This window comes from Chionomys nivalis, chromosome 1 (assembly GCF_950005125.1).
Source record: "Chionomys nivalis chromosome 1, mChiNiv1.1, whole genome shotgun sequence".
NCBI lineage: Eukaryota > Metazoa > Chordata > Mammalia > Rodentia > Cricetidae > Chionomys > Chionomys nivalis.
Genome location: NC_080086.1, coordinates 161943720 through 161970343, shown reverse-complemented (window position 1 = coordinate 161970343; position 26624 = coordinate 161943720). Strand labels below are relative to the sequence as shown.

Sequence of the window (26624 nt, the reverse complement as noted above, 5' to 3'; positions counted from 1 at the left end):
TGTGTAGCCAGCAAGCCTCCACATCACCCTCTCCAGGGCCTGGGATTATAGTCATGTACTATTGCATTTGACTTTGTTCATTTGTGAAAATGTAATGTAGTATTTTTATTTCTCTTTCTATTGTTGCCATCAGAATTAAGCCCCGTGTAACTTTACCATCTGCCTCTGTCTCCTTGATTTTTTTCATAGAATTGTCCCAGCTTTGTGTTTCAGCTGGTTTCATTTCTCTGTTTACTTAGCACCTGCTGCACTAGTCCTTGCTTATCTGGTCCCATTACTTGTCCCTTTCATGTAGTCTGCAGCTCTTAACTGTCCTTTTAGGACTTCTAGAGTTCCATATACTCGCTAGTAATTTTCATGTCTACTCTATTCCCATAATCACTTTTCTTTGATTTCCATAACACCATAGGATTTTTGTTATAATTTTCATTTTACTTTAATTGTGTAACTTCTCATAATTTATCTCATTTTAACTTACATTGATGTTTATATATGACACTTCATGGTTTAGACAACTTGTTGTTCTTTGCAAACTTTATAATTCAGTGAAAGTTTACTATGCTTCTGTATTATACCAACATACCATCATTCCACCCCTATCCATGTCACTTAGCTCTGTGAAAATGGATGACTTTGTCTCCTATTACCTTAATTTCTTCTTCTAAAAAACACAAAGAATGATACTTTATTGCAAGATTAGTAAGAATACAAACAAAAAATTTTCCAGAACCTTTCTTGATTCATATGCCTATTTTTGACATTGTATTAAGATTTTCTAGTGGAACAGAACTGATAGAATGGACACAAACACACAAACATAGACATACACACACATAGACACGTGCACACTCAATCACATACATACACACACTCAATCACATACACACATACTCAGTTACGCATATACACATACTCAATCATATGCATACACACACTCAATCACATAATACACACACACACAAAGAATACACATATAAAGGAGGTTTATTAGAATGGCTTACAAGCTGTTCCCTGCCTAGATTAATAATGGCTGTCACTTGACTGAAAAGCTAAGAATCTGGAAGTTTTGTGGTTCACAAAACTGGATATCTCAGCTGCTCTTCAGTCTATGTTGGGATCTCAAAGCAGTAGAGTAGGTGTTAATACTAGTGAAGGTTTTAACACCACATAAGTATGATAGATAATTTTGCCAGAGAGAATGAAAGCAAACAGTAAAAAAGAAAAAGCTTCCTTTTTTGGGGGGAGGGAGTGGTGAGGGTTTTGAGATAGGGTTTCGCTGTGTAACAGGCGTAGCTGTCCTGGAGCTAGCTCTGTAGACTAGGCTGGCCTTGTTCTTTTTGTTTCTTATGTGAACTGCCACTAGAAGGTATGGGCCAGATTTAGGGTGGATTTTCCCATTTCAGATAAAATCTTTCACAGGTGTGTCCAGCTATTTGAGTTTTGGTTGATTCTAGATAGATTGTCAATAAAGATTATCCATCACAGTCATCATCAAATTTGTCATAGTTGGTACTTGGGAAGTATGTCTTCATAAAATATTTAATAAATAAAATAGAAACAAGAGTTGGAGAGATGGCTCAGTAGTTAAAAGCACTTGATTGCTCTTTCAGAGGTACTGAGTTCAATTCCCAGAAACCACATGGTGGGCTCACAACCATTGGTAATGGGATCAGCTTGCTTCTTCTGGTGTGTATGAAGACAGGCACTCATATGCATAAATGCAGAAATAAATAAATCTTTAAAAAACACTTAAAATGAAAATCATTAAAATATTTTTACATTGTTACATAGAACATAGTTTACTATGTTTATTACCTGTGTGCTATATACGTTTTATTTTTATGAATTCTTTATAGACCACTTTGAAAATTCAGGTCCTACATAATCAGTATCTGAGTGACTCAAATCCACTGAAAGTTGGATACATTAGAATCTGGGGTTTAAACTCTTCTTCTGTGGTAAATGTCCGTGTTACCTACAACAACCAGCAATTCATTGAGAACAATTTTACAAGTGACCCCTACAATCAGGTATGTCTGAAAGGAATGCCTTATAAACTCACTTTATTATTCTATTGAATTATCTCTGCCATTTCTAATATATGTGATACATGTTAGAAGTATTGTACATCTATAGAAGAGTGTTTCTGAAAAGCTGTGAGGACTGGACTGTGAGGTATACCACATTGATGGTCTTCTGTTTGCAGTCTGGTATTGATGGTCTGTAGTCTGATGATATTCTCTCTGTTTTGATCACTAATGAATTGATTTGTTTTGAATAGATTGGTTTTCTTGACTACTGAACAAAACATAGCAACATTTTGCTCAGAGGCTAAAGACAAGGAATGGTTGTGAAAGTTCCTTTCTCCTTTCTGCAGTGTGCCCATCCCTGGGCAAAATAATGCTTCTTTTAAGTTGGTGCTTTACTGTTACTATGATTAAGTGACTTTACTTTACTCATAGTATAAGATATGCTTATTTGTGTAAAAGCACAGAGTACCATAAATACTCGACTATTAAAGCTATTATAGTGACAGCCTTGCCCTAAGTGAAACAACATTCTGTAAGATGGAGTATTTATAGAAGAGCAACCTGTGTAATCCTAGCTTTAGAATCTGAATAGTACTTCAGACCATGAATTAATTATAAAAGGATGTAGTAGCCCAAACAGAATGGTTTAAAGAATTGAAAATGGATAACTACAGTTTCTGCTTCTAAATGGTGAAAATAGTGCCCTATTGGTACTGGGATTTTGGAAAATGAGAATTCTGAGAACCCAAGTGGATGTTTCTCCCTGTGGTCTTCTTGGTTACATACTTAGATACAATAATATATTCTTAGGATTACTAGATTCAAATTTACTCTGAAAGTATTGTTTCTAATTAATCTAGCTGCAGAAAATAATCACAGAGTTCCATTTTTGGAAAACCCTATAACATATTTAATGTCTACTCTTTGTCAGGCATTATTAGGGGTGACAGTAATAAGGTCACAAAATGAATCTGCTGTCAGGAAAGGTAATGTTAATGATAAAATGACAAAGCAAAATAAATGTTAAGTTTAAGCACAACTGTGGATATTTGAGATCAACATGACTTGGATATAAGAGAGTGTGAAGGAAGGGATGGAGAGCATTTCTTACACCAGAACACCTCACCATGGTGATCTCTGACCAATAAAACCTGGAGAGATTTGTGTCATTTACACTTTGTGAAGATTGAGCACCTTTTTTTTTGGCTAAGATAAAGGCTGCCCAGCGACTTCAATACAATGTTTAATAAGTTCTAATATATTAACGTGATTTTTTTTTGACAGAAACTAACAATTCAACTGACAGAAAAGAATGTGAGCCTAGAAAAGATGACAGAAATTATCTGGGTTTATGGAGATCCTGTACGTCCCCCACCAGATACAACCAGTGTATTTCCCACAAGTCCTCACTCAACTGCATCTAGCACTGAACCCTCAACCAGTATTGCTGTCACAACTACACCTGAAACAGAAAGTACTTCCACACCCACACTTCCTGAAATAACTACACCTTTACCTACAAGTCCTACTGCTAACTCTAGTGATGTGATTCCTATGACAACCTCAACTCCTGAAATAACTACTACTGACAGTACAACTGTCCAGACATTTCCAAACACAACTACACCTTTCCCTATGAGTCCTACTGCTAACACTAGTGATGTGATTCCCATGACAACCCCAACTCCTGAAATAACTACTACTGACAGTACAACTGTCCACACATTTCCCAATACAACTACACCTATAACTGTGAGTCCTACTGCTAACACTAGTGATGTGATTGCTATGACAACCCCAACTCCTGAAATAACTACTACTGACAGTACAACTGGCCCCACATTTACCAACACAACTACACCTATAACTGTGAGTCCTACTGCTAGCACTAGTGATGTGATTCCCATGACAACCCCAACTCCTGAAATAACTACTACTGACAGTACAACTGTCCAGACATTTCCAAACACAACTACACCTTTCCCTATGAGTCCTACTGCTAACACTAGTGATGTGATTCCTATGACAACCCCAACTCCTGAAATAGCTACTAATGCCAGTACAACTGTCCACACATTTCCCAATACAACTACACCTATAACTGTGAGTCCTACTGCTAACACTAGTGATGTGATTCCCGTGACAACCCCAACTCCTGAAATAACTACTACTGACAGTACAACTGGCCCCACATTTCCTAACACAACCACACCTATAACTGAGAGTCCTACTGCTAACTCTAGTGATGTGATTCCTTTGTTAACCACAACTCCTGAACCAACTGTTGACAATACAACTGACCCCACATTTCCCAACACAACTATACCTTTTCCTACAAGTCCTACTGTTAACACTAGTGATGTGATTCCTATGACAACCCCAACATCTTATCCAATTGTTGACAGTACAACTGACCCCACATTTGCCAACACAACTACACCTTTCCCTATGAGTCCTACTGCTAACACTAGTGATGTGATTCCTATGACAACCCCAACTCCTGAAATAGCTACTAATGCCAGTACAACTGTCCACACATTTCCCAATACAACTACACCTATAACTGTGAGTCCTACTGCTAACACTAGTGATGTGATTCCCATGACAACCCCAACTCCTGAAATAACTACTACTGACAGTACAACTGGCCCCACATTTCCTGACACAACCACACCTATAACTGTGAGTCTTACTGTTAACTCTAGTGATGTGATTCCTTTGATAACCACAACTTCTAAAATAACTACTACTGACAGTACAACTGGCCCCACATTTACCAACACAGCTATACCTATAACTGTGAGTCCTACTGCTAACACTAGTGATGTGATTCCCATGACAACCCCAACTCCTGAAATAACTACTACTGACAGTACAACTGGCCCCATATTTCCCAACACAACAACACCTATTACTGTGAGTCATACTGCTAACACTAGTGATGTGATTCCTTTGGTAACCACAACACCTGAACCAACTGTTGACAAAACAACTGATCCCATACATCCCAACGCAACTACACCTTTCCCTACCAGTGCTACTGCTAACACTAGTGATGCTATTCCTTCCACAACTACAAGTCCTGAAATAACTACTGCTGACAGTACAAGCGACACCACATTTCCTGACACAACTGCAGCTTTTTCTACAAGTCCTCCTACAGCTAACAGTAGTGATGCCATTCTTTACACAGTCACAACTCCTGAAACAACTGCTGTGGATAATTCAAATAGCACCACTATCACGACATAGCTACACATTTCCTACAAATCCTCCAAATGCTAGCACTAGTGATGTGATTACTTTCACAACCACAGCTACTGAAACAAGTACTGCTGACAGTGCAACTAGTACATTTCCCAACACGACTACACCTTTCCCTACTAGTCTTCATACTGCTGTCATTAGTGATGTGATTCATTTCACAATCAGAGCTATGGAAGCAAGTACTGTTGACAATGCAGCTAGTACCACACTTCCTCCAATAACTACACCTTTCCGTCAGTCCTGATATTGTTAGCACTACTGCTATGATTCCTGCCACAATGACAGCTACTGAAAGAAGTACTGGGGTTGTTGCACACTCTACGGTAGTGCCATGATCTCATTCAATGGGTATAGTTCAGCGGTTCTCAACTTTCCTAATTCTGTGACTGTTTAATACAGTTCCTCATATTGTGGTAACCCTCGACCGTAAAGTTATTTTGTTGCTCTTTCACAATGTAATTTTTCTGCTGTTATTGATCATAATGTAAATTATTTGATATGTGACCCCTGAGGAGGTCAAGACCCACAGGTTGAGAGCCATTGGTAGCACTAGAACACCACCCAGTACAGAATCATTACCTCACAAAACTCTTTGAAACAAAGCTACAAAAGTTTGTGAATAGACTTAGGATAACTTGTATGCCATGTACAGTTTTTGTCTAATTATAGCAGACATAGATACTCCAAGAACTACAGTAATTGTAGATGTCTAAGGATGTTTTCATTCCAAATTTGACTTTTACCCAAGAAGGTACACATGGTGATCATGATGTCTGAATGTATACCACAATTATTTCTTATGTTAGCTATTATACCTATGACCTTATTGGTTAAATGACACATATGTCCATGACCTCCACTTGCAATCGTAGTACCTCATACCATAACACAGCACATTCTGTGACTACTATTTCTATAGGTTTTTTGATATAGTACCACTCCTATTGTTTTCTTGGGTTACAAAGCCTAATTCAATATTGAAGAGTTTGAGTGATACTCAAGTTACCTCACAGCCAACTGCTTACTGATGTAGAAGATTATTCTGTCTATGTGTTGCTTTCGTTGAATAAAGAAACTGCTTTGGCCTTTTGATATGGCAGCTCTTAAGTGGACGGAGTAGAGAGAACAGAGTGCTGGGAAGAAAGGCAGTGTGGCAGACTCAAAATGTGTTATATTTTTTTTGAGTAGGAATACTCAACCTGTACATCTGTTTATAGATGCAAAACTGCTCTAGAATTTTGAATTTACTCTTATGAGATAGCTTTAGGCCACTACTGTTCCTACTAATGAGTAACTCTGATATGTCTACAAATTAGAACTTACCCAGACAGAACTAAGACTGTAGGCATAGCCCCAGGAGACACTTTATCCTGGATTGAAGTTTAGAATCATGGTTACCTATTTCTTTATTTTGTTATTTTATTGTCAAGTCTATCCTTTGGTGTGTTAGAGATTCCTGAATGATCCTGATAGTTCATATATAAATTTACCACTCATCTTTGGCCTATTGCTTTGGTAGATCACTCTCTATCCTTGACAACAGATTCATGGATATTGCCAAATTAAGCTAATTAATTGTGCACTATTGAAGGCTTGAGCAGTATTCCCAAAATCAATAGTTATGAAATCTGTGGGTACCCAGGACTCTTTGTAAAGTCAATAGCATCAAATCTGTTTTTATAATACCAGGTTGTTATTTGTGTCTTTCACTCTTGTTATCTTACTGGTACATAGTGGCATTTTTCAGAGACTCCAATGTGGCATTGCAACAGAAAGAAACAGAAACAGCTGTGAAGAAGGTGCTTTTCTGTTAAGACATTAAAAAGACTTACAAAATGTAAAAAAAATCATGTTCTTACTCTTTGTTTTTGCCTTTGAAAATATGCCTATTTTTCACAAAGGTATTATTTATGTTAATATAGTTGATATATTGTTATTTTTAATTAACAAAAATAAATATTTATAAAATACTTTGTAAATGACTCAATTTAAATTTTGTATGCAATAAATATTAACAGGAATAACTCACATAAGCAATTCAATATCTTCACTGGTTTTGACTGTAAAGAGATCCTGAGACCAAAGAATTTGAAATCCACTTCATTAGGTTTACAGTGTATCTTGTTTCTATCCTCATGTATTTGTTAGTCCTACCAATGACAGCCTCAGAATCTTTGATTTACTCTACTTGAACATCCCCTTCCCCTTCTACAAACATTTTCCTGGCTTTTTGACCTGCCATGACAGAGGTTCTGTGCTTTGGAATGCTCAACGGCACTCCGTATGAAGAAGATAGATTCATCAGTTATACTTGTTTCTTGGAATTGACACACAAGTTACAACCATTTGAACAAAGACGAGACCATATGTTCAGGATTATATGGCTCTTGCCTGATCCTTCCAACCCAAACAAAACTTATCTCTCTAGAATGTCATGGATTCCGTTACTTTTATCTTCACTAATAGAAGTTCAATGTGCTACATTTTTGGCATTGCAAACTTAGGTGTGGATTGTGGGCCTGAAAGTTTGCTTTGTTTGTTTCTTATGGGTATGCATATGTACATGTTTTTGTATTTGTGCACATGTGCATGTGGGAACACATACACATGTAACCTCATGCATGTGGATACCAGAGGTAAATATAGAGTGTCTTTCTTAGTTGCTTTCCATCACATTTTAAGATAAGATCTCTCTAGGTTAAAGTCTCTTGCCAACCCTAAGATGGCTCCCTTCATGTTCTGGCTTTGTGGGAGCCTAGCCAGTTTGGATGCTCACCTTCCTAGACCTGGATGGAGGAGGGAGGACCTTGGACTTTCCACAGGGCAGGGAACCCTGACTGCTCTTCGGACTGGAGGACTGGAGAGGGAGGGGGAGAGGAGCGGGGGGGGGGAGGAGAGGAGTGGGAGGAGGGGGAGGGAAATGGGAGGCTGGGAGGAGGTGGAATTTTTTTTTCAATAAAAAATAAATAAAAAGAAAAAATAAATAAATAAAAATTTTAAAAAAGATAAGATCTCTCAATGAAATTGAAGCTCATTACTTAGGTAGATGTGCTGGCCAGGTCTGAGATTATAACTGATATTCTAACTCTCACTTCTGCAAACAAGTTTCCAGGCCCAGGCTACCAGACTGAAAACATCAGAGGGATGTTAATAGTACATCCTCCACCCCTATAACTAGTACACCTTAACTAAATGACCTCACACACTCTAAATCACAAGTTAGCAAGATGTCTTTCTCCCCTGCTGGGAATGCAGGATCACCCTCCCACTACTCTCCTCCTAGAATCAGAGATGGCCTGACTACAAGCAGTGAATGGGCCATTCATCAACTGTGAGGCATAAAGCCCCCCTCTGAAACCTATAAGAAGGGTCTGACCTCAACCCCCCTTGCTATACTCCATGATATTAATAACTCTTCTAATATTCTCTCTCACAAAAGGACAATCTGCCTCAGTGTTCCCTTGAATCTAAAATCCAGGATCTTTTATTGTGCCTAGATAAAATACATCAGAGGAAAATAGATTTTAAGAGCCACATGGATTAAAATTTCCACCCCATCTAAGGTTCCTTATACCACGTCTTCCAGGATATTAGCATATGATTCAGTATTTCCTCGAAAGTCTACCTACTGAATTGTTGGGCAGTAGTATAAGTGGTCTATGAAGATGCCCTAAAGAGATATGAGCTTGGAAAACTCTCTTTGATTAAGGTGGCAAGATATTCTGCTTACATATCATGAGGATGGGAAGTGGTTCTAGTCAGTTCAGGAGCTGAGTATTTTGTAGATTTTGAGGGCAAAATCTTTGAATATTGTCATATTTCAGTAATGGCATTTGTAATGACGAGCTTGTTATTTCTCATGTCCTTAGTACACTTCACCAGTGTGAGAAGAGGGACCACTCTATCAGGAATCAGAGCTACAATCTTAGTTCACATCCCTTGGAGCTCGAGATGGTGTTTAGTGAAATCATATTCTTGATCACCAGGGGATTAAAATCCTGCCAAACACCTTGAGACATCCAGAGTAGGGGTAACTTCTTGAGGACATAATAAACAAGGCAACTCATAGATTGGCAAAGTGAATCTAACTAAGAATTAATAGACATGGTTTTCAGAAAATCTTAAGTGAGCACCTTGGACCTTTAGTAACCACTGAAACTCAACAAAAGGTTTGTACTTAGTCTATTCTTTCCCCATAGAGATCTTCAACAAGTGTTATGCTGTAGGAATAATGACTTATTCTTCTCTACTTTGCTTTTTACTTATGCTCAGAGCTCATTTCAACCTGCCTTCCCAAATAGAATCTTCACACTGAATGACTTATATGTGACAATGTAACATGTGGACGGATAAACAATAAAGAAGTTGTATTTGGGGCAACCGCAACCTCCTGATGCTTTAACCTGGCAATTCAAGAGGCTTCCAAATTGTTTCTCATGGACCAAAGATTCAAACAAAAGAGACTGCCAAATGAAGCAAGTTGAATTCTATTTAATGTAATACTTCAAAATTTCTTCCTGTGTACACAGAGCCCCTTCCGTTATGAAAAATTGTTCTTTCTTCTCTAGTATACTTCTAGCATACTCACATTGCCTCTGAAAGAACTGGACACAAAATATCATTAGAAAAGAGAAGTAATCGCTTTCTCAAGGGACATGCTTGTGCCAAGGGGTTTACAATGCTTTCCATCTGCACTCAAGTCCCATCCCACTCATAGCATCAATTTGAGAGGAAGCAGGGCACAAAACTCTTAGAGAGTGGATCCATCATCTAACATTCAGACTTGGAAGCAGAATTTCTCAGACAACGTGTGGTTGTATCAATGGCTGTGAAGCTTTAAGAATAACTTGAAAAGTGAATTGTGGACAAAATTCAAGAGTCTGCAGTGTCATAGTTTGGTTTATGAAGAATAGCACAGACAGATGTCATTTAGAGGGGTCATATCAGGGGATTGTTTCTGTGGTTCATGATAGGGGAGTAGGTGGCATGAGGAGACAGAATCATACTCCAGTCTGCAGCATGGCAAGGAGCCACGAGAGTGTACCCTGCAGGAGCAAGATAACAACCAGGGGCAGGTGCCTCAGGGTGGCAGTATTGGAGCCAGAGAGGGCCATTGGTGCAGCCCTGAAGCCTGCAGGGGTCTTGTCCTGAGGTTCCACTTTGCCTCCAGAGGACTCTAAGCATGGCCCTCGAGGAGTTGGGATAATATCAGGAATCCAACCTGTTGTATTTTCTACTTCTTCCTGCAGGAGATGGGACAAATGAGTAAGTTCAGAAAAATTCCTTCCCTTTTTCCTTTCCTTGAAACTTTATCATTCCTGTCCTATGAGCTAATTGAGAGGCTCCAACCACACCTACAATGCAGGGCAGCAATGACTTGCCTTTCTGCTTCCTCCGGCTCCCTTCCCAAATTTCTATTATTGCCAATTGCTTCCACCATCCTTTGTCTTGCCCAATCCCATCCCCCAACCAAGCAGGGTAGTGTCTCCTGTGACACGCACATCAATAGTCTTGATCAGCACTGTCTGCTCGGACTCCTTGCAAGCTTTCTCTGCTTTCTTAATGTTCTCTGGTGTCCATTCAACATTATTCAGGACCATCAGGTTCTCCATGGGATTCCTATGGATGGAAGAGTTATTAGGTCAGGGACATGGGAATAATCATTGGTGAAATGCCCCTCTGACAAAATAGTTTGAAAACATGCTGGCAAGAACTACATGAAACATTGTATAGCTAAGCAGACGTTCTTAGTGAGTTTGGCAAGAGCTACATATCAGAGAGAATTGATCATCATTTGACATCGAAAAAGAGGTTGTTCTTTAAGGATGTGGATCTTCATGTGGGTGTCATAGGGTCTGGAAGGTTGATGGATTGCCTTCAGAGAACTTGCAATTGCCCCGAAGTTATAGTGTGTCAGTTAAGAAGGATTTTTTTCTGCTTCTTATTAAAGTCTTATAAGGATGGGTACTTACTTAAAAGTTTGAACATGACTGTAAACTAGTGTTCGAGTGCAGCAGGAAAGATAGAAATTTGTGCATATGGTATCTGACTTTCCAGGGTCAGTTGTCATCTGCTCCTCTTTACTGTGCCTTTACTGACACAGAAACTCTCGCACAAAACTCTTGTGATCAGATCTTTTTGAGCTCACACTGGAAGGAGCAAGAGTGAGGATTTCAGGGGGATGATTAGGCCATCCTCTGAGGGCTCCTGGCTTACCAGCCTAGGGGGAATGAATGAGACTCCTTTTGTTCCTTCCCCAGGTCCTTTCAAGATCCCTTCCCATACTTGTGGGTTTCAGATTCTAGAAAGACTCACTCTGAGGCTTCTTCTCCCAGCTCATTGGTCACATAGATAATGTCAGGGTATCCCAGGCAACTGGAGATGTTAATTCTGGGATAGTAGAAGAAGAAGACAAGGCACATCTCATTAATGGTGCTGGGACCTCCCTGGAAAAGGCGAGAGAGGGAGAGACAAGTATATAAAAGCATGTAGAGAGGGGATAGGCATGCAACACATCGTAAAGGTTGTCACCATTCCAAAGAGCTTTTCCTCTTCCCAAACATAGAGTTCAGCTCAGTATGCCCTGCCACATCTCTTCCTATGCTTTGTTTTCTTTCCAGTCATTGAACAAATACTGATATTACTTCTCAAAGAGTTATTCCACATATCTTCCTTATTCTCTACATTTCCACTGCTAACTCCCCCTGGCTTGAAGTACACTGCCTGCTTTGCACTTAGTATCAGTCACCCACCTGCCTGTATTGCAATCTCTTTCTGTCCAGCATCATATCATTTGCTTATAATATAACATGATATGTATCTTGTACCCTCTCATCACCCTACTCAATGAACTCCAGTGGCCTCTTATTGTCTTTGGAAGATAATCTATTTGATGACAAATTAGTTGATTGCATATAACAAATCCCAGCCTATTATTCCCTTCTATGCCAATACAATTTGACAGTTTGACCCTGCTGTCTGAGACTTGTAGGCAGGAAGCATCTTCGAGAAGATGCTTTAAGAACTCTTGGCAGCCTCAAATCCCTCAACCTCATTCAGTTACTTCATGTGTCTTCCCTCATTCCTTAACCTCTATGCAAGCTCATCATTCTTGATGCACACTTCTTGCATTCCTTGTTGATGGATGGCTTTCTCATTTCTATCCTTCTCTAGAACTCCGCATCGCTATGTACTTAGAGCAGGACCCACTTATTGATATCACAAGTTCCTTGTATCGCTTTATGTTCCCTAAAATATTCCTAAACTCTCATCCCCATTTTCTATTCTGATGTTTTCTGTCTTGTTTTACAATTATATTTATGGCTGTGTTTTCTTCCTTAAAAGCATATAATCATTTCTGAAGCATTGAATTCATCCCTATATAAAATTGTCGGGTTTCCTCACAATCACAGTAACAATAGTTATCTTTAAGTAAGCATCTACCTACTACAAGAGACACGATGATCCCATTCTTCTATATGAGTTAAGTAGTTATCACAATAATATTTTTGATCTTTTTTTTTTAAGAGAGGGTTTTCCTATGTAGCCTTGGTTTTCCCATCCTGGAACTCGCTCTGTAGACCAGGCTGGCCTTGAACCCACAGAGATCCACCTGCCTTTACCTTTCAAGTGCTGCGATTAAAAGGGTGCACCTTCACTGCCCAGCATATCACAACAATTTTATGAGCTAGTATTATTATTCTTTCTTTTTGAATTTAGAATGTAAACACGATTTTGATGCTTTGTCTAGATCATAAAGTTGCTAAATGCTTATGCTGACATTAAACCCAGGGCAGTAATGTTCAAGTTCATTAATGGTGTTGGCACCTTCCTGGCTGATATGAGACAGAGATGCCTTAACAGATCCTCTCATGGTCTTGGTGGGTCACTGACAGAGAGTGTAGGGAATCTCAATCTTGGATGCTTGGAAATGTAAGAACATGAAAAATCTTACAGAAGAGAGGAAGACACAAGCTGTAACAATCAGAGTTATCAGATAGTTAAAGCCAGGATGCAGCTCTCTCATAGGGCCACAGTCATTGATGATGGAGGAGTTACTTTTATTTAATAAAGAAACTGCCTTGGCCCATTAATAGGCCAACCCTTAGGTGGGTGGAGTAAACAAAACAGAATGCTGGGAAAAAGAAACCGAGCCAGACAGTCGCCATGATTCTCCCATTCCAGACAGACGCAGGTTAAGATCTTTTCTGGTAAGCCAGCTCATGGTGCTACACAAAATATTAAAAATGGGTTAGATCAATATGTAAGAGCTAGCCAATAAAAGGCTAAAACTAATCGGCCAAGCAGTGTTTAAAAAAATACAGTTTCCGTGTAATTATTTCGGGGCATAAGCTAGCCAGGTAGGCGGCTGGGTGCCAGGGACGCAGCCCCGCCGCTCATATTTCAACACATTGACACTGCTGTGGAGAAAGACACTTACAAAAGTCATGGAGTCACGATCCAGGGTCTGGTAGTTACATTCAATCAGCAGCTCATCCCCCTATTCACAGAGAAACAAGAGAGTTGAGAGTAAGCCAAAGAGGGATTGGTACAACCCTAGAGTTTTTTGACTTAACAGTGAGCTATGATCCTGCTCTCTCCCTCACTGCAGCCATTGCCCCCTCTTAGGTTCGAACCGGCTTGATCACTGCGGGCTGAGGTAAGTCTCGAGTCTCTTGCAGATTGAAGTCATATGAATAATCTTTGCATATTATTTGGAGTTGGGTTCCATTTCTAGAAGGAGAGAGGAGCAGAAAGTCAGTGATGAGAAGATGAATCAGGGAGGGTCTGACCAATAAAGTTGCAATATGCGGGTTTGTTCAGTGAATGCAAATAGCCCTTGAAATAAACATAAAAGATTCTTCTTCCTCAGCCTATTCCACTCATCTCTATTCTAGCTCCTCATTCTCAACCAGATAGAATACTATGCAGAATCTGAAACTACTCCCATACACAGAAGAGAAAGTTTTTAGTTTTTTTTGTTACCTGTATTGTACAGCTTGCAGGGAGCGGCCAGCTAAGTGGGTGTGGATCAGGTAGCTATATACGTATATGTCAGAAACTGGGGCCCCATTCATCTGTAACAAGGAGAAGGTATACCTGATTGGTCAAGAACTCTGATCTCTAGCTTTATTTTTTCCCTTGACTCTTGATAGCATCTTCTTCTTGTTCTGATTAAGAGTTGCTATCTTAATTTTTCGCCTTTAAATTTTATTGAGTTTATTCTTTCACAGTTTCACATATGAAGTGTATTCTGATAACTGTCTTCCCCACTCTAAATCTCTTTGCTAACCTTATTACCCACCTTCTTCCCTACAAACCCCCTCCTCAGATTCACATTAATTTTTTTTTCCTTTTGGAGTACTCATTGAGTTTATCCAGGATCCCCTGTGAGACCATGGGTTTGAAACTATCTGTTGGATCCTGCCAGGATCTGTAGGGAAAACACAATGACTGTCTTTCTCTTATGACCCATCAGAAGTCACTAGCTTAGCAGGAGGAGGTAGGACCCCATACATCTGACAGCTGATGGGACCAGTCTTGAGTTTGCTCATTGCAGGCAGCCACTGCTGCTCTGAAGTCATGACTGCATTGGTTTGGCCACACCCAGAAGAAAGCATTTCTAGCCCCTTTCCCTGCCTTCTGACTACTGTGTTCTGTCCACCCCATTTCCAGGTTTTCCCACTCACTCTGCTATTTCCCTCGAAGCATCCTGTCCTTACTGTCCTGAGTGCCCTCACTCATTCCTCTCTTGTATAATTTGGGTTTGTCATTTCTCTGAGCACCGGGCAACATTCTTTAAATGGGTGACTCAGGCTGGTGAGTTTAGGGATTAGACCAGAGCTCTGATGGAGATCAAGAAACCTCAAGGAATGCGTATCTCTCAGCTTTACCTCTTCAAACTTCTCTGTCTTGCATAGCCCATAGGACAGGAAAGCCTCAGCTCCCGGGGGGATAAAGTGAATCGGGAAAACTGAGATGCCCAGCTCCAGGACTCCCATGTCATATTTGCGAAGGTGTGAGGTGTAGTACAGCCGAATCCCTGAGGTATCACGTATGCCTGTAGTAGAAAGAAATAGTCTCCTCAGAAGGTGGGGTGGGTCACAATGTTCAGGAAAGCTGGAACGGGCTGTGACTAAGAGGATCCAGCATGTATGCCACATGTCCCCCATATCCAGAAGACTCAGTTGACTTTACCAGCTGCCCTCCCAGAAGTCCTTTGGATACTTACCAGGAAGGTTCTGAAAATTGCTGTAGTGAACCTCCAGTCTAATCCACTGAGGGTCCAAGGGGGTTCCAATAGAGATACCAACATCATCTGGAAACTGATAACTCTGTGGAGATAGGAAAACATGGCAGTGATATGAGAAAGGCCAGAGACAAGATGCTTGGATCCAACCTCTGGCTCTTCTCTGGTTTTCTAAGCTTTCTTTCAGAACATCTATGCCCCCAGGTCTTCCGTTAGCCTGTTGCCTAACAGCATGCACCCCTTTGTCACAAAATGCCCGTTTCGGGACTCACAAGGCCCCCGACAGCCCAGCCTGCGATGACATGGGAACAGAGGGAGAAGGCAGGGTCGGAGCCATAGCATTCACCGATGCCCGTGGGGAGCACACTAGCATTGCCGCATGCATACACGAGGATGTGATGAACCATCGTCTCATTGCGCTCCACCAGCAAGGGCTCAAACTGAACAGAGAAGGGAGAATGGGTGATAGTCAAGATTTTTCTGTCAGATTCTTATTCTCTGTATTCCTCCCCCTCAGCCAAAGGCTATGCCATTCTCCGCTTCACTGAGTTTCTCCTTCTTATCTGTTTCTCTCCCCAAAACTGTATTAGACTCTTCTCTCAACCCCCATCTCTTTGAATCATTTCCTGGGAACACAGCTCACAGTGCTAAGTCACCAGTGGCGTTCCAAGAGTTCTGACTTTCTTTAGTGACCTCAATCAATTCATAATTTACAAACATGTAGCCACATCCTTTGAATTTTTTCTTTGAAAATGACCCCCTATACCTTGGAACTTAGAAAATAATATTTTTGGACTTAAGTTAAAATATTCAAATGCAAGTTAGATGACTGACTTCACTCTGGCTTGAATTTTCCTACTTTCTGACCGTGCATAGTCACATCCCTTCCTTGCTCTGACCACTCCATTCTTAAAAGCTAACAGTACTAGGTCATGATAGGACTTGAAATTGTTCCTTTCAAAAACTTACTATCTACTATCCTCCATCAGAGTGTCTGCCGCATGAATAAAATAGTGCTGGCAGTTCTAGTCCTGGCCCCAGAAAATTATGCGGCTTCCCACCCTACCAAACTCCACCTTGCTCTGCTCCACATCTCCTTCTCTGTTATTTCCTCACGGCAACTTTTTGAATCTCCGGACTCTGACAGGCCCATCACTTTGTTCCAGGCCCTTCCCTGCCTTGGCAGACTTCACCCAATGCCACACGTACCTTGTAGATGTGATGCTTCTTGCTGACGATGGGGAGCGGGAGAAAGGAGCAGGCGTATGTGGTATCATCCTCTGGAATGAGGAACTGGGTAGAAGTGCACAAAAGCCCAGTGGAATGGAAGTGAGGCTCCCCCCAGAGCAGGAGAGTGGACAGGCAAGGGAGCAGGGTTCATTTTAGGGCTAGATGGGTCCTCCTCACAGAGCCAAGGAGGACTCAGGGTAAGTTACTCTCACAAATGTATTGGGTTCAAGATGAGGGGTCTGGAATGAGCAGGGAGAGGGAAACAGGTGGAGGCAGATAGGCAGTGTGGTGTTGGGGTCTTACATTACTGATCGTCAAGTCATGGATGATGGTGTCTTCAGGGGCATCTTGATCATCGTATTGTAGCATTTGTAGCAAGAAGATTGACTTGACAAAAGTACGCTCCCGATTCATCTTCGGTATGTCATCTAGGCCATAGGCAGCCAGGACCCTCATGGTGTCACTCTATGGGTACCATGAGCATTGAGCACTTGATACTCAAAAGCACCTGCATATAACCTATATCCAGGGTTCTACACAGTGGAATCAGAATAACTTGAGACAAGATTAGTTTGGCTTTAGTTTTACCCTGACTGAGGTTAACTCATTTGTCATGCTTGACCCCTTCCTATTTTTCTTTTTTTTTCTTTTTTCTTAAGATTTTATTTATTATGTATACAGTGTTCTGTCTGCATGTGCACCTGCAGGTCAGAAGAGGGCACCAGATCTCATAGATGGTTGTGAGCCACCATGCGGTTGCTGGGTCTTGAACTCAGGACCTCTGGAAGAGCAGACACTGTTCTTAACCCCTGAGCCATCTCTCCAGCCCCCTTCCTATTTTTCTTGTTTGGCAATTTTACACCTGCAGAATAAGAGGGTCAAACTAAATTTAAAATCAAAACTCTGATGTTCAATGGAATTGGTGAGAGTCCTTTAAGACAGAGAGATTAGAATGGGCACTTAGTCACTGGGTAGGACCGTGCCAATTAATGATTGGGTTTTTCAAGAGTTGCTACAATTGGACAGTACCCAGGAAGTCTAAAGGATAATAGTCTCATGAATTTGTGACTGACTGCATGAATTGAGGCGACTATATCTTCTTTGGAGAAAATGGTTGTGACTAAATATATTTTTCTTTTCCACACGTTACCGTAATGTCAAGATCGTGTGGGTCACAGGATCGGAAGGGCCTGGAAAAGCGCATAGTGGTAGAGACAGAATCTTCTGTGAGCTTTAGCAGTTCAGCATCCTGGCTCCCATCCTGTTCCAGAGTGTCTTCATCTAGAAGGTGCTGGTCCTAGGGTCCAGTGATCATTAAGACGTAAGAATCAGAATCCTAAACATTTAGGCTATGGTACAAGTGTATGCTAAAATGGCAGAAGCCAGCTACCTCCACTGTTCAAATAGGTGTGCTTTCAGAGGGGACAGAGAAATGTCTGCTAGAGTTTCACCACATGGCTTTACTATTCTCTCTTCAAATCTGAGCTTCATAAATTCGAATAATCCTTCTTTGAACCCTTCAGAGGCTAACTTGTTCTCTGAATGATCCGTACCATTCATCCCTTCTTAAGAGACTGTCATTATACATTTTCTCATACTGTGATAGCACTACCCAGTGTAAGTGTAGTTTGGAACGGTGGTTGTGAGCTTAGAATTTGTGAGTTTTGACAGACAAGTGAGCTATTACTTCATTTGTGAAAGGCATATTATAGCAGCCATTCTTAACCTGTGGGCACTGAATGACCCTTTCACAGAGGTCACATATCAGGTATCCTGCATATCAGATATTTACATTAACATTTACAATAGTATCAAAATTATAGTTATGAAGTAGCAATGAGAATAATTTTATGATTGGGGGGGGCGTCATGAGGAACTCTATTAAAGGGTTGCAGCTTTAGCAAGGTTGAGAACTGCTGGATTACAGCAATCCACCTCAGCCCTCAGTGATGCTATGGGTTTTAAAATGAAGAAAATTTAGAAAAATGACAATGTTTGTAGTAAGGAGCGGTGGGTTGCTTCCTGCCGCCCTGGAGGGCTCCCGGCCACTGGCTAGCTTTACCCAAAATAATTACACGGAAACTGTATTCTTTTAAACAAATGTTGATATTGCTTCACTTGCTGTCATTGCTATTATTAGAAGATTTCATACTGAGGTCCACCTGAGTGGGCCTAAAGTTTATTGGATACAGAAACTGTCTCTAGTAGCTTTGAATTTTCTCCAGTAGCCTGTGTTTACTCTGCTCTTAACAAGTAAGTGGTATTAGACTCTTACAGTAGAAGACTTCTTCTTTCTTAAAAGTTTTAACAGGTAACTGGCCTAAATGACATAGATTACAATGCCAGATCATCTTTGTAAGGAGAGATAAACATTCAACCAGAATTCGGTGTGCTAGGAGGTGTTGGAGAATGAAATTCTTTCCTAGACATAGCCTTCCTCAAGCCAGAGAAGGAGCTCATCTTTGGGGTGGAAGCTGGAGACTACGGACATGCAGCATCCTCAACCCAACACAGGAACTTAATTATCATCAGGAGTTATTCATTCCTAGACTTACCGAAAAGTAGACATTGCCATCAGGAAGGACTCCTCCAACTACCAGATCACTTCCCACAAAAGTGTAGCGATCTGTGATGCCTAGCCCAACCCAGCCAGTTGTTTGGACTTGGAGCTCAAATGTGATGAACTCAGCCTCATAATCAAAGTCCCAGTGCAGAAAAACAGCATGGGAAGGGTCTAGGAACCTGGAATAACGGAGGGGAGATGTAGGGCCTAGGCGGTTGCCTTGGGAAAAGGCTGCCAGGACCAAGAGTAAGAACAGCCTGAAGAGGAGAACACAGGCCATGGCTCCCAGGGCCCGAAACATCTTTCCTGCAGATGAACACTGAAGAGCTCTGGACTTATATGTATCTCTATTGTGCCAGGCACGGTGCCATGGAGGAAGGAAAGGCTAGGCCTCTTCTGATCTGATTATCTACTGTGTACAGTGTGGTGCGGCTTACATAACCTGAGTCATAAGTATCAAGGGAGGACACAGAGTGGAATTGTCTCACCTTTGGTGAGGGACCCAATGTGACAATAGAGTCATGCAGTCTTCTATACCAACTGTATGGCAGGGTCATGCCCATTGAGAACCCTGTAGAGTCAATGAGGTTCTCAGCTACTTCTCCCCCATTCCTCCAAGTCTACCATACTAATATCCTCAGGAAATAATATTCTTCTGGATTACACCCTCCTCTACTGCAGTTTCGTGCCCTTTTTCTATTGTATCCATATGTAGAATGGGAGAAGCAGAATTTAAGCTTATCTTTTTGATTTTCTGGTACTGTCCAAGAGAAAGGTTTTGGGGTGGGGGAAAAGCTATGACTTCAGTCCCCTGCAAGGACCTATGTTACTAATCTAGGAACAACATATGGAGGAGAGAGACTTCTAGGTGGACAAGCCTGGGGCAGCTTTGATTTCAGCAATTCATACAGAGGAACAAGAAGTGGAGGAAAGGAAAGGAAGAAAATGAGAAATGGATGTGAATTTGTGGGATGCTTTGTGCTTTACTCTTGTGTACCACAAACATGAGTTACTTTTCAAAGAAATCACAATTCAGTTATTCTCCCCTCCAGGCTTAGCCAAGTTTCTGCACTTTCAAGTGCCTTGGCATTACAGAAAACACATAAAGCACAAAGGGAATATTGGAATAATAGAGCAGAATGAAATCCCGGGTCTCTTAATTACATAACAGTTCCAGTCCATGTTGTAATGGAAAAATTAAAAATGCTGCAGGATCCCTGGTGGCAGTAGGCAGCAGAAATGCTATAGGTCCCCAAACGGTGATAGCGGGCCATGTGGCAGTAGGCAGCAGGCCCTGAGAGCAGCCAGTCCCAGGCAGAGATGGCTGTCGGTTCCCCAAGCAGTGGTTGGTCCCAGGCAGGGAGACACATGGCAGGTGGGCAAGAGACAGAGACATGGATAAGCACGCTATGCAGAGTGAGGTTGAATATGTATTCAGGGGGTTATGGAGGGGAAGAAAAAGGGGAGAAAGGAAGACTGAGAGAGAGAGGAGGAGGAGAGAGAGACAGAGAAGGGGGAGAAGTGGGGAGAGAGGCAGAAGCAAAGCTGCCTCTCTGAAAGGAAGATGGAAAAGAGAGTAAGCTCAGGCCGGAGGCTGAAGATCAGCCTTCCTCAGTGGATGGGGGAGGAAGTGGGCATGCCTTGTCTTTTAAAGAGACACAGCAATCATTGTACATGTAATTTTTAGATAAGTAAGTGGGAACATGAGGAGTGTGGCCACACACCCTGTCAGCAATGGAAGTGAGTGGGGCGACTCCAAGAAAGCCTGCCTCATCATCCTGCTTTCCACGAGCCACGGACACTCACAGAACAGCAGACTCTTGAGTGCGTTGTCATGATCCTGTGTCACAGTGGTGGGTGTTAGCATCATTTGCTGATTGTTTCTCAGGGAAGAACAGACATCTGCACTGTGCGAGACTTACTGTCTCCTGGTGTCTGACACAGCTGATGAAGGAGATAAATCTTTTCCTAAAACCCCCGTTGCCTGACTTTCACTAGATGACAGAGAAGACACGTACACTTAAGACACCCCCAAATTGTGTTGGGCCACACATCAACACATAGAAGACCAGTCCAAAGAAGGGTGAGAAGATGCCCTCTGAGCTGCGTATATCTTTACTACGTGCATGAAGTCTTTCAATTGCCTATTGAGCTCAAATACTGCTAAAGCTGTTGGCTACTGTTGTATGCACTTGAGTAGTAATTAAGATATAGTTGGGAGTGGTGGTGGAGAAAAGGCCTTAGGAGGCAGTCATGACATCCAACACTGGTCCTGTAGAGGCTGGGAAGAGACAGTCAGTCATCTGATCTGAAAGCAAGAGGCTTAATCTGGCTCAGTACTGAAAGCTGGGCTAGATAAGAGAGGACAAGGCAGATCCTGGAAGGACTGACCTTGGGAGGCAGGAAGGTTAGCCAGGGAGATAACAGGCGTGTAGGAGACACTCTGATCCCAATCTCATTAGAGGATTAAGTTGAAGAGGGGTCAGTGGGAAGCTAGGACAGACAGCTCAGAAAACTGAGAAGGGCACAGGGTCACTTATCCAGTCTGCTTGTCTGGCCAGAATTCTGTCCTTAGGCAAGAAACAGGGCTCTCTGGGAAGAGCTAGGAGCCAGTGACTTCAGACCCAAGGAATCGCTTCTACACCCTCTTCTTCCTGACTCTTACTGCTCACAGGGAGCCTATTCAACTTTTTAAAAGAGATTTATAGAGGCTTGAAGAACTCATTCTTCCAAAAGTAAATGCTCTAGAAAAATGAAGGGTGACAGTGTTATCAAACTTGAGGGGCAAAGCTTAATTATAAAAGAAATAAAAAAGAGGACAAGACTACTTCAAGACAAGACTATTCCCAAAATATGGAGATGATTTTTATTGTAGATGTGAGGAAGAACATGGCCAGAAGCAGAGATATCTGGGAGAGTCCAGAATGAACATGACCCTGAGCCTGGTCATGTGAAGAGAAGGGAAGGGGAGGGGGAAAAGGGTAGACAAAGGGAAAAAGGCCAGGTAGCAAAATGGCTGGATTATTTAGGGAAGAGTAGCTGTGGAAAGGGCAGTCCAGCTGCTGGGTTGGAGAAGTTTAGAATAGGGGGGGGGAGGGGGGGTAAAATATGTCAGTTATACCCTAAAGCAGATATGAGCTAAGGGATGTTGGGAGAATCTGGAGGCATCTCAGAAAGTCATTTGTGCAGGTTTGAGACCTAACTAAAGCCCGTACCCCACACTGACTTTGTCCACCTGTCCTCAATAAGTCAATTAGAGGAGCCAAATCAATAATGAAAAGTAGAAAAATATTTATTTAGCATGGATACATTGGGAAAAGGGAAGAAGTTACCCACTGAACTCCAAGCAGTTGGGTTTCTGAAACGAGAAAGAAGTTTAGGGGCCAAGGATCTAGTCTAGGTCAAACAATGGTCCCACCCACCATTGATCCACTATTCCTTAGCCTTTTTAGAGCTGTGTGAAATCTTTTTCCTGGAGATGAGTTCCTGCTCTGGCTGGTACCTTTTCCTTCTCCCAGAATGTGATTCCTGAGAAATTCCCATTTCTTTGTGGTCCTTCATATCAATAGCCTGATAGTCAGGTTGAAAGACATGAGTGCCTTTTACGAATATCTTTATTTCTGCCAGGCCAGTTACAAAAAGGAGAATCTTTTCTTTCACTCTGGACAAAGCTCTGGTTTTTATTTTGCATTTGCATTGCTGGAGTCAGACAGATGATTGGAGATGAGTGTCCACTGTCATACTGCCTAATATAACCCTGCAGCAGCCTCCCCATGCGGTTGAAGCCAGTGGGTGAGAGATGTCTTTGTTCAGTTCTGTCACCATTGCTTGGTTATATGGAGATAGTTTAATCCCTTGAAAGAACTGAGACTCAAACTCAAACCACTTCCAGGAATATCTAATCACTCCTGAGAGGGTTTACTGCCCAGTCACTCCCTGAGCTACTCAGTGAGTGTGCAGTGTGCAGGGGTGTGGGAAAGAGAGGATAGCCAGGCTCAGACAATAGGAAATGCTGCAGGCTTTCAGCTTGAGGTTTGCTCTTTGAAGATGGGCTGCAGTCAGTTTCCTGAGGAAGTCATGCCCTTGGAACTTCAGTCCCAGGGCTTAAGCTACTGATTGCAACCGTACTGGTTTTGACCCTCTTCTGCTGGAGAGAGCCTGAGGAGACAGGGATGTGGCACTTTTTCATTCTGTGCCTCTGTGTATGCATGGCCTCTGTGACTACAGGTCAGATGGTAACTGAGGAAGCCAGAGGGTGGAAGGGGAGGAAGAGAGGCCTGCTGCTTTAGTTTAGCATGAAGAAAAGCTGTTCCTAACTCCTTTAAGACAGTCAATATCTGGCACAGTCTCTCTCCCTAGTCAAGGTTTCTCTTCTCGCCAGCCTTGTGTTTCTATAACTCAGATTTTTTTCAGGATTTCACTCAGTTGGCTACACATTGGGTTTTTCAGTCTGCTACTTTCATCTTGGCCTGTCTGTGTTTCAGACTCCATGGTAACTTTGCTGGAACAGAAGACTAGGTGGGCTCTGGTACGTCGTGGTCAAGCTGTGACCCTGCGCTGTATCTTGAAGAATTCCCAGTACCCTTGGATGAGCTGGTACCAGCAGGATCTCCAACAGCAACTACAGTGGCTGGTCTCTCTACGGAGTTCTGGGGACAAAGAGGCCAAATCTCTCCCTGGTGCTGATTACCTGGCCACACGAGTCACTGATACAGAGCTGAGGCTCCAAGTAGCCAACATGACCCAGGGCAGAACCTTGTTTTGCACCTGCAGTACAGACACAGTGGTAAGCTCTGCTGGGGCATTGGAACAAAAACCACACACACAGACCACCCTGCCTTCCAACCCTTGCTTCTCTGCAAGCTCTTTTGAACCTACTTCCTTTCTACCCAGACTTCCCCATCCCTTTTCCTTAGCAAGAAGTGAACTCTCCTGATTTATTACTTGTTCTTTTCCTGCCTGAGCCATACCGTAACTTAACCTCAGGTTCTGACAAGCTCAGAGCATAGACTTTCGGGGCAAATGTGGCCATCCCAGAAGGCAGCTGTGAAAACTGAGCAACACAGTCCCGGTGGGGTCTCAGTATGATTTGATGAAGAGCAGCATTTGCTAGACGTTAGCTCTTCTCTCCCCAACATGCAGAGTGAAAAGCAGGCTGATTGGGATGCCAGTGTCAATTCCCAGCATAGGGTTGGGTTAAAATCCAGAGAAATTTCAAGAGCTTGGATAAGCGTGGGCTGAACTGATGAATGTGCAGCCCTGACTGCACCTGTCGTTCTTCACCTGCGGGATGCTTTCCCTCCGGGGGTAGAACAACTTTTCACAAGCGCCTTCTCATACCATTAGAGAACACAGGTTTTTGCACTATGAATCATAATACTGGCAAAACTATATAAAGTAGCAACAAAGACAATTTTATTGTTGGGGGTCACCGCAACATGAGGCACTGTATTAAATGATCCCAGCATTAGTTAGGTTGAGAACCACTGGACCACACCCTTGAAACCATACCCTTGTTTCTATGAAGCTCAAGTTTTTAGCACCCACTTTGACCTCAAAAAACCCTATCTTAATTTGTTCTTTGTATCCCTTTGTTAGTTCAATTTATTTTGTGTTTATTATGCCATTTTAAAGAAAATATTATTTCACCTGCCAGTTAACATAGCAAATACTTGCAAATGAAAGCTAAAATCTCCCTCCTATGTCAGACTTTCCAGCTCGAAGCTACCAAAACCAGAAATTTTTTCTTGCCAATTATCAGTTTAGTCAAAACAGTTATAAAACAAAAACAAAAATACCTGATGAAGACTTTGCCTAAAGAAAATATTTAAAAAGTAAATCATGTTGAGCTGGAGAAATAGCTTACTTGATAAAGCATCTGTCTTGCAAGCCTAAAACCCCGAGGACATGGGTTCAATATTCAGAATACACACACACACACACACACACACACACACACACACACACACACTGGGCAGAGGCAGAGAGATAGAAGCATACTGATTATCAATTGCTCAAAATCAGCGGTATATTCACTGGTGAGCTAATTTGAACTCATCTTTCAGAAAATAAGACTCTCAGAAAAATACAAGGATCTAGAATTGCCATTTAGGGCTCAGCCGATATTGGACTAGAAAGCCCAAGTCTGAACTGGATTTGCAACCTAAGCGAGGTCACCTCCAGGGTAAAGAGCAGATCAAGCCAGGCAAAGAGCTAGAAATCAGGAGGACTGCAGAATCTCAGAGCATGGCAGGCAAATAGGTGGAAGGGGGAGGAGGGGAAGGAGAGAAGAGAAGGGAACGGGGAAGAAGAATGAGAGGGAGAAGACAGGAAGGACCTAACATGAAGCCTAGGATCTTGAGCCAGATCTAAAGTAGACTGTGAACAACTGGGAGCTATGGCAGTGTGGAATCACCAAGAAAAATTAAAGCTACATTTTTGGCTGACCAGGTACTGGAGGACTGTTTCCCCAGCTCTGTAGAGAATGAAGGGATCATTCCACTAGGGGGCACCATTTGCTCATAATTCTTCAGGATGCTGCAGGTTATTTGGTAGGCCCAACAGGGCGTCCTTGCTCCAGCATCTGGCTCTCATCTATTTCTTTAGATCTTGAGAAGTTTATCTGCCTATGGCATGACTTGCCTCATGCTTGGCTCCAGAGTCCCTGCCATGGGCTTCTGTTCCTGAACTTTTCCAAAACTGTGCTGTTGAGAAGGACACTTTGAACAACACTCTCTGACATTCTTTCTAGAGTGTTGTCTGTGGTAAAACCAAAAACTTTTCCTTCGAAAGTGGTGCCTGCTGCCCTTGGAGGACTCCTCCAATTCCTGGATTTTCGCAGTAGTTTCCACTGTGTTTCTGTGGCCTTGGCCTGGACTCAATCTCTACTCTTCCCCCACCTTCTCTCACATAGATGCTCACACTCACACACAGCAAATGGAAATGACTACCAAAATGTCTTCCTGGGGACCACATGACTTCACACCCACATTCCACGTGTTCTGTGTTAAAAATCAGGAGAAAAATTTAGGACAGACAGATCAGCTAGGGATAAAAAAAAAAAATCACAGTCAAAATCCTAATTAGACTTAATTATCTATTTAAATAACTAAATAACGGAAGGGAATATGGGTTCATACAGGAGGAACTAGATAGGTGCTTGTGTCTAGTAAAAGACAAATGGGTGACGGGGTGAGTTAAAGATGAACCACACATGGGAGATTTGGAGTTGAAGAACTTTCAGCTCAGATGAGACTGGGCTACCTGCGAGTAAAAGCTATCTGGA

The 26624-nt window shown here is 42.0% G+C and overlaps 2 protein-coding genes across 2 annotated transcripts in view; one reads left to right on the top strand and one right to left on the bottom strand.

The window, feature by feature from the left end:
* The window catches only part of Mgam2 (maltase-glucoamylase 2 (putative)), a 75981-nt gene extending 70699 nt beyond the window's left edge, over positions 1-5282 (top strand). The window contains exons 46-48 of the mRNA XM_057792906.1: positions 1857-2030; positions 3315-3670; positions 3845-5282. Of these exons, the coding sequence (XP_057648889.1) occupies positions 1857-2030; positions 3315-3670; positions 3845-5282 (1968 nt within the window). The remainder of the gene's footprint in view (positions 1-1856; positions 2031-3314; positions 3671-3844) is intronic.
* Positions 5283-10297: 5015 nt separating this feature from the next.
* LOC130888635 (DBH-like monooxygenase protein 2) lies at positions 10298-19619 on the bottom strand. The gene is made up of 13 exons (XM_057791867.1): positions 19332-19619; positions 17927-18073; positions 17080-17241; positions 16756-16839; positions 15819-15986; positions 15529-15631; positions 15191-15357; positions 14283-14374; positions 13934-14030; positions 13738-13797; positions 11613-11743; positions 10799-10916; positions 10298-10540 (listed from the first exon to the last, which is right to left on the bottom strand). The coding sequence occupies exons 1-13, from the start codon at positions 19617-19619 to the stop codon at positions 10298-10300; spliced, it is 1860 nt and encodes a 619-aa protein (XP_057647850.1).
* Positions 19620-26624: the final 7005 nt, after the last annotated feature.

Bases quoted from the DNA above. Each gene is read 5' to 3' on its own strand.
- LOC130888635 (XM_057791867.1), bottom strand. From the start codon at position 19,619: ATGGCCTGTGTTCTCCTCTTCAGGCTGTTCTTACTCTTGGTCCTGGCA. The intron at 15,358-15,528 runs GTAAGTATCCAA...TTTCTACTACAG, and splicing joins CAATTTTCAGAACCTTCCTG to GCATACGTGATACCTCAGGG. The intron at 14,031-14,282 runs GTAACAAAAAAA...CTCTCCTTCTAG, and splicing joins CTGCAAGCTGTACAATACAG to AAATGGAACCCAACTCCAAA.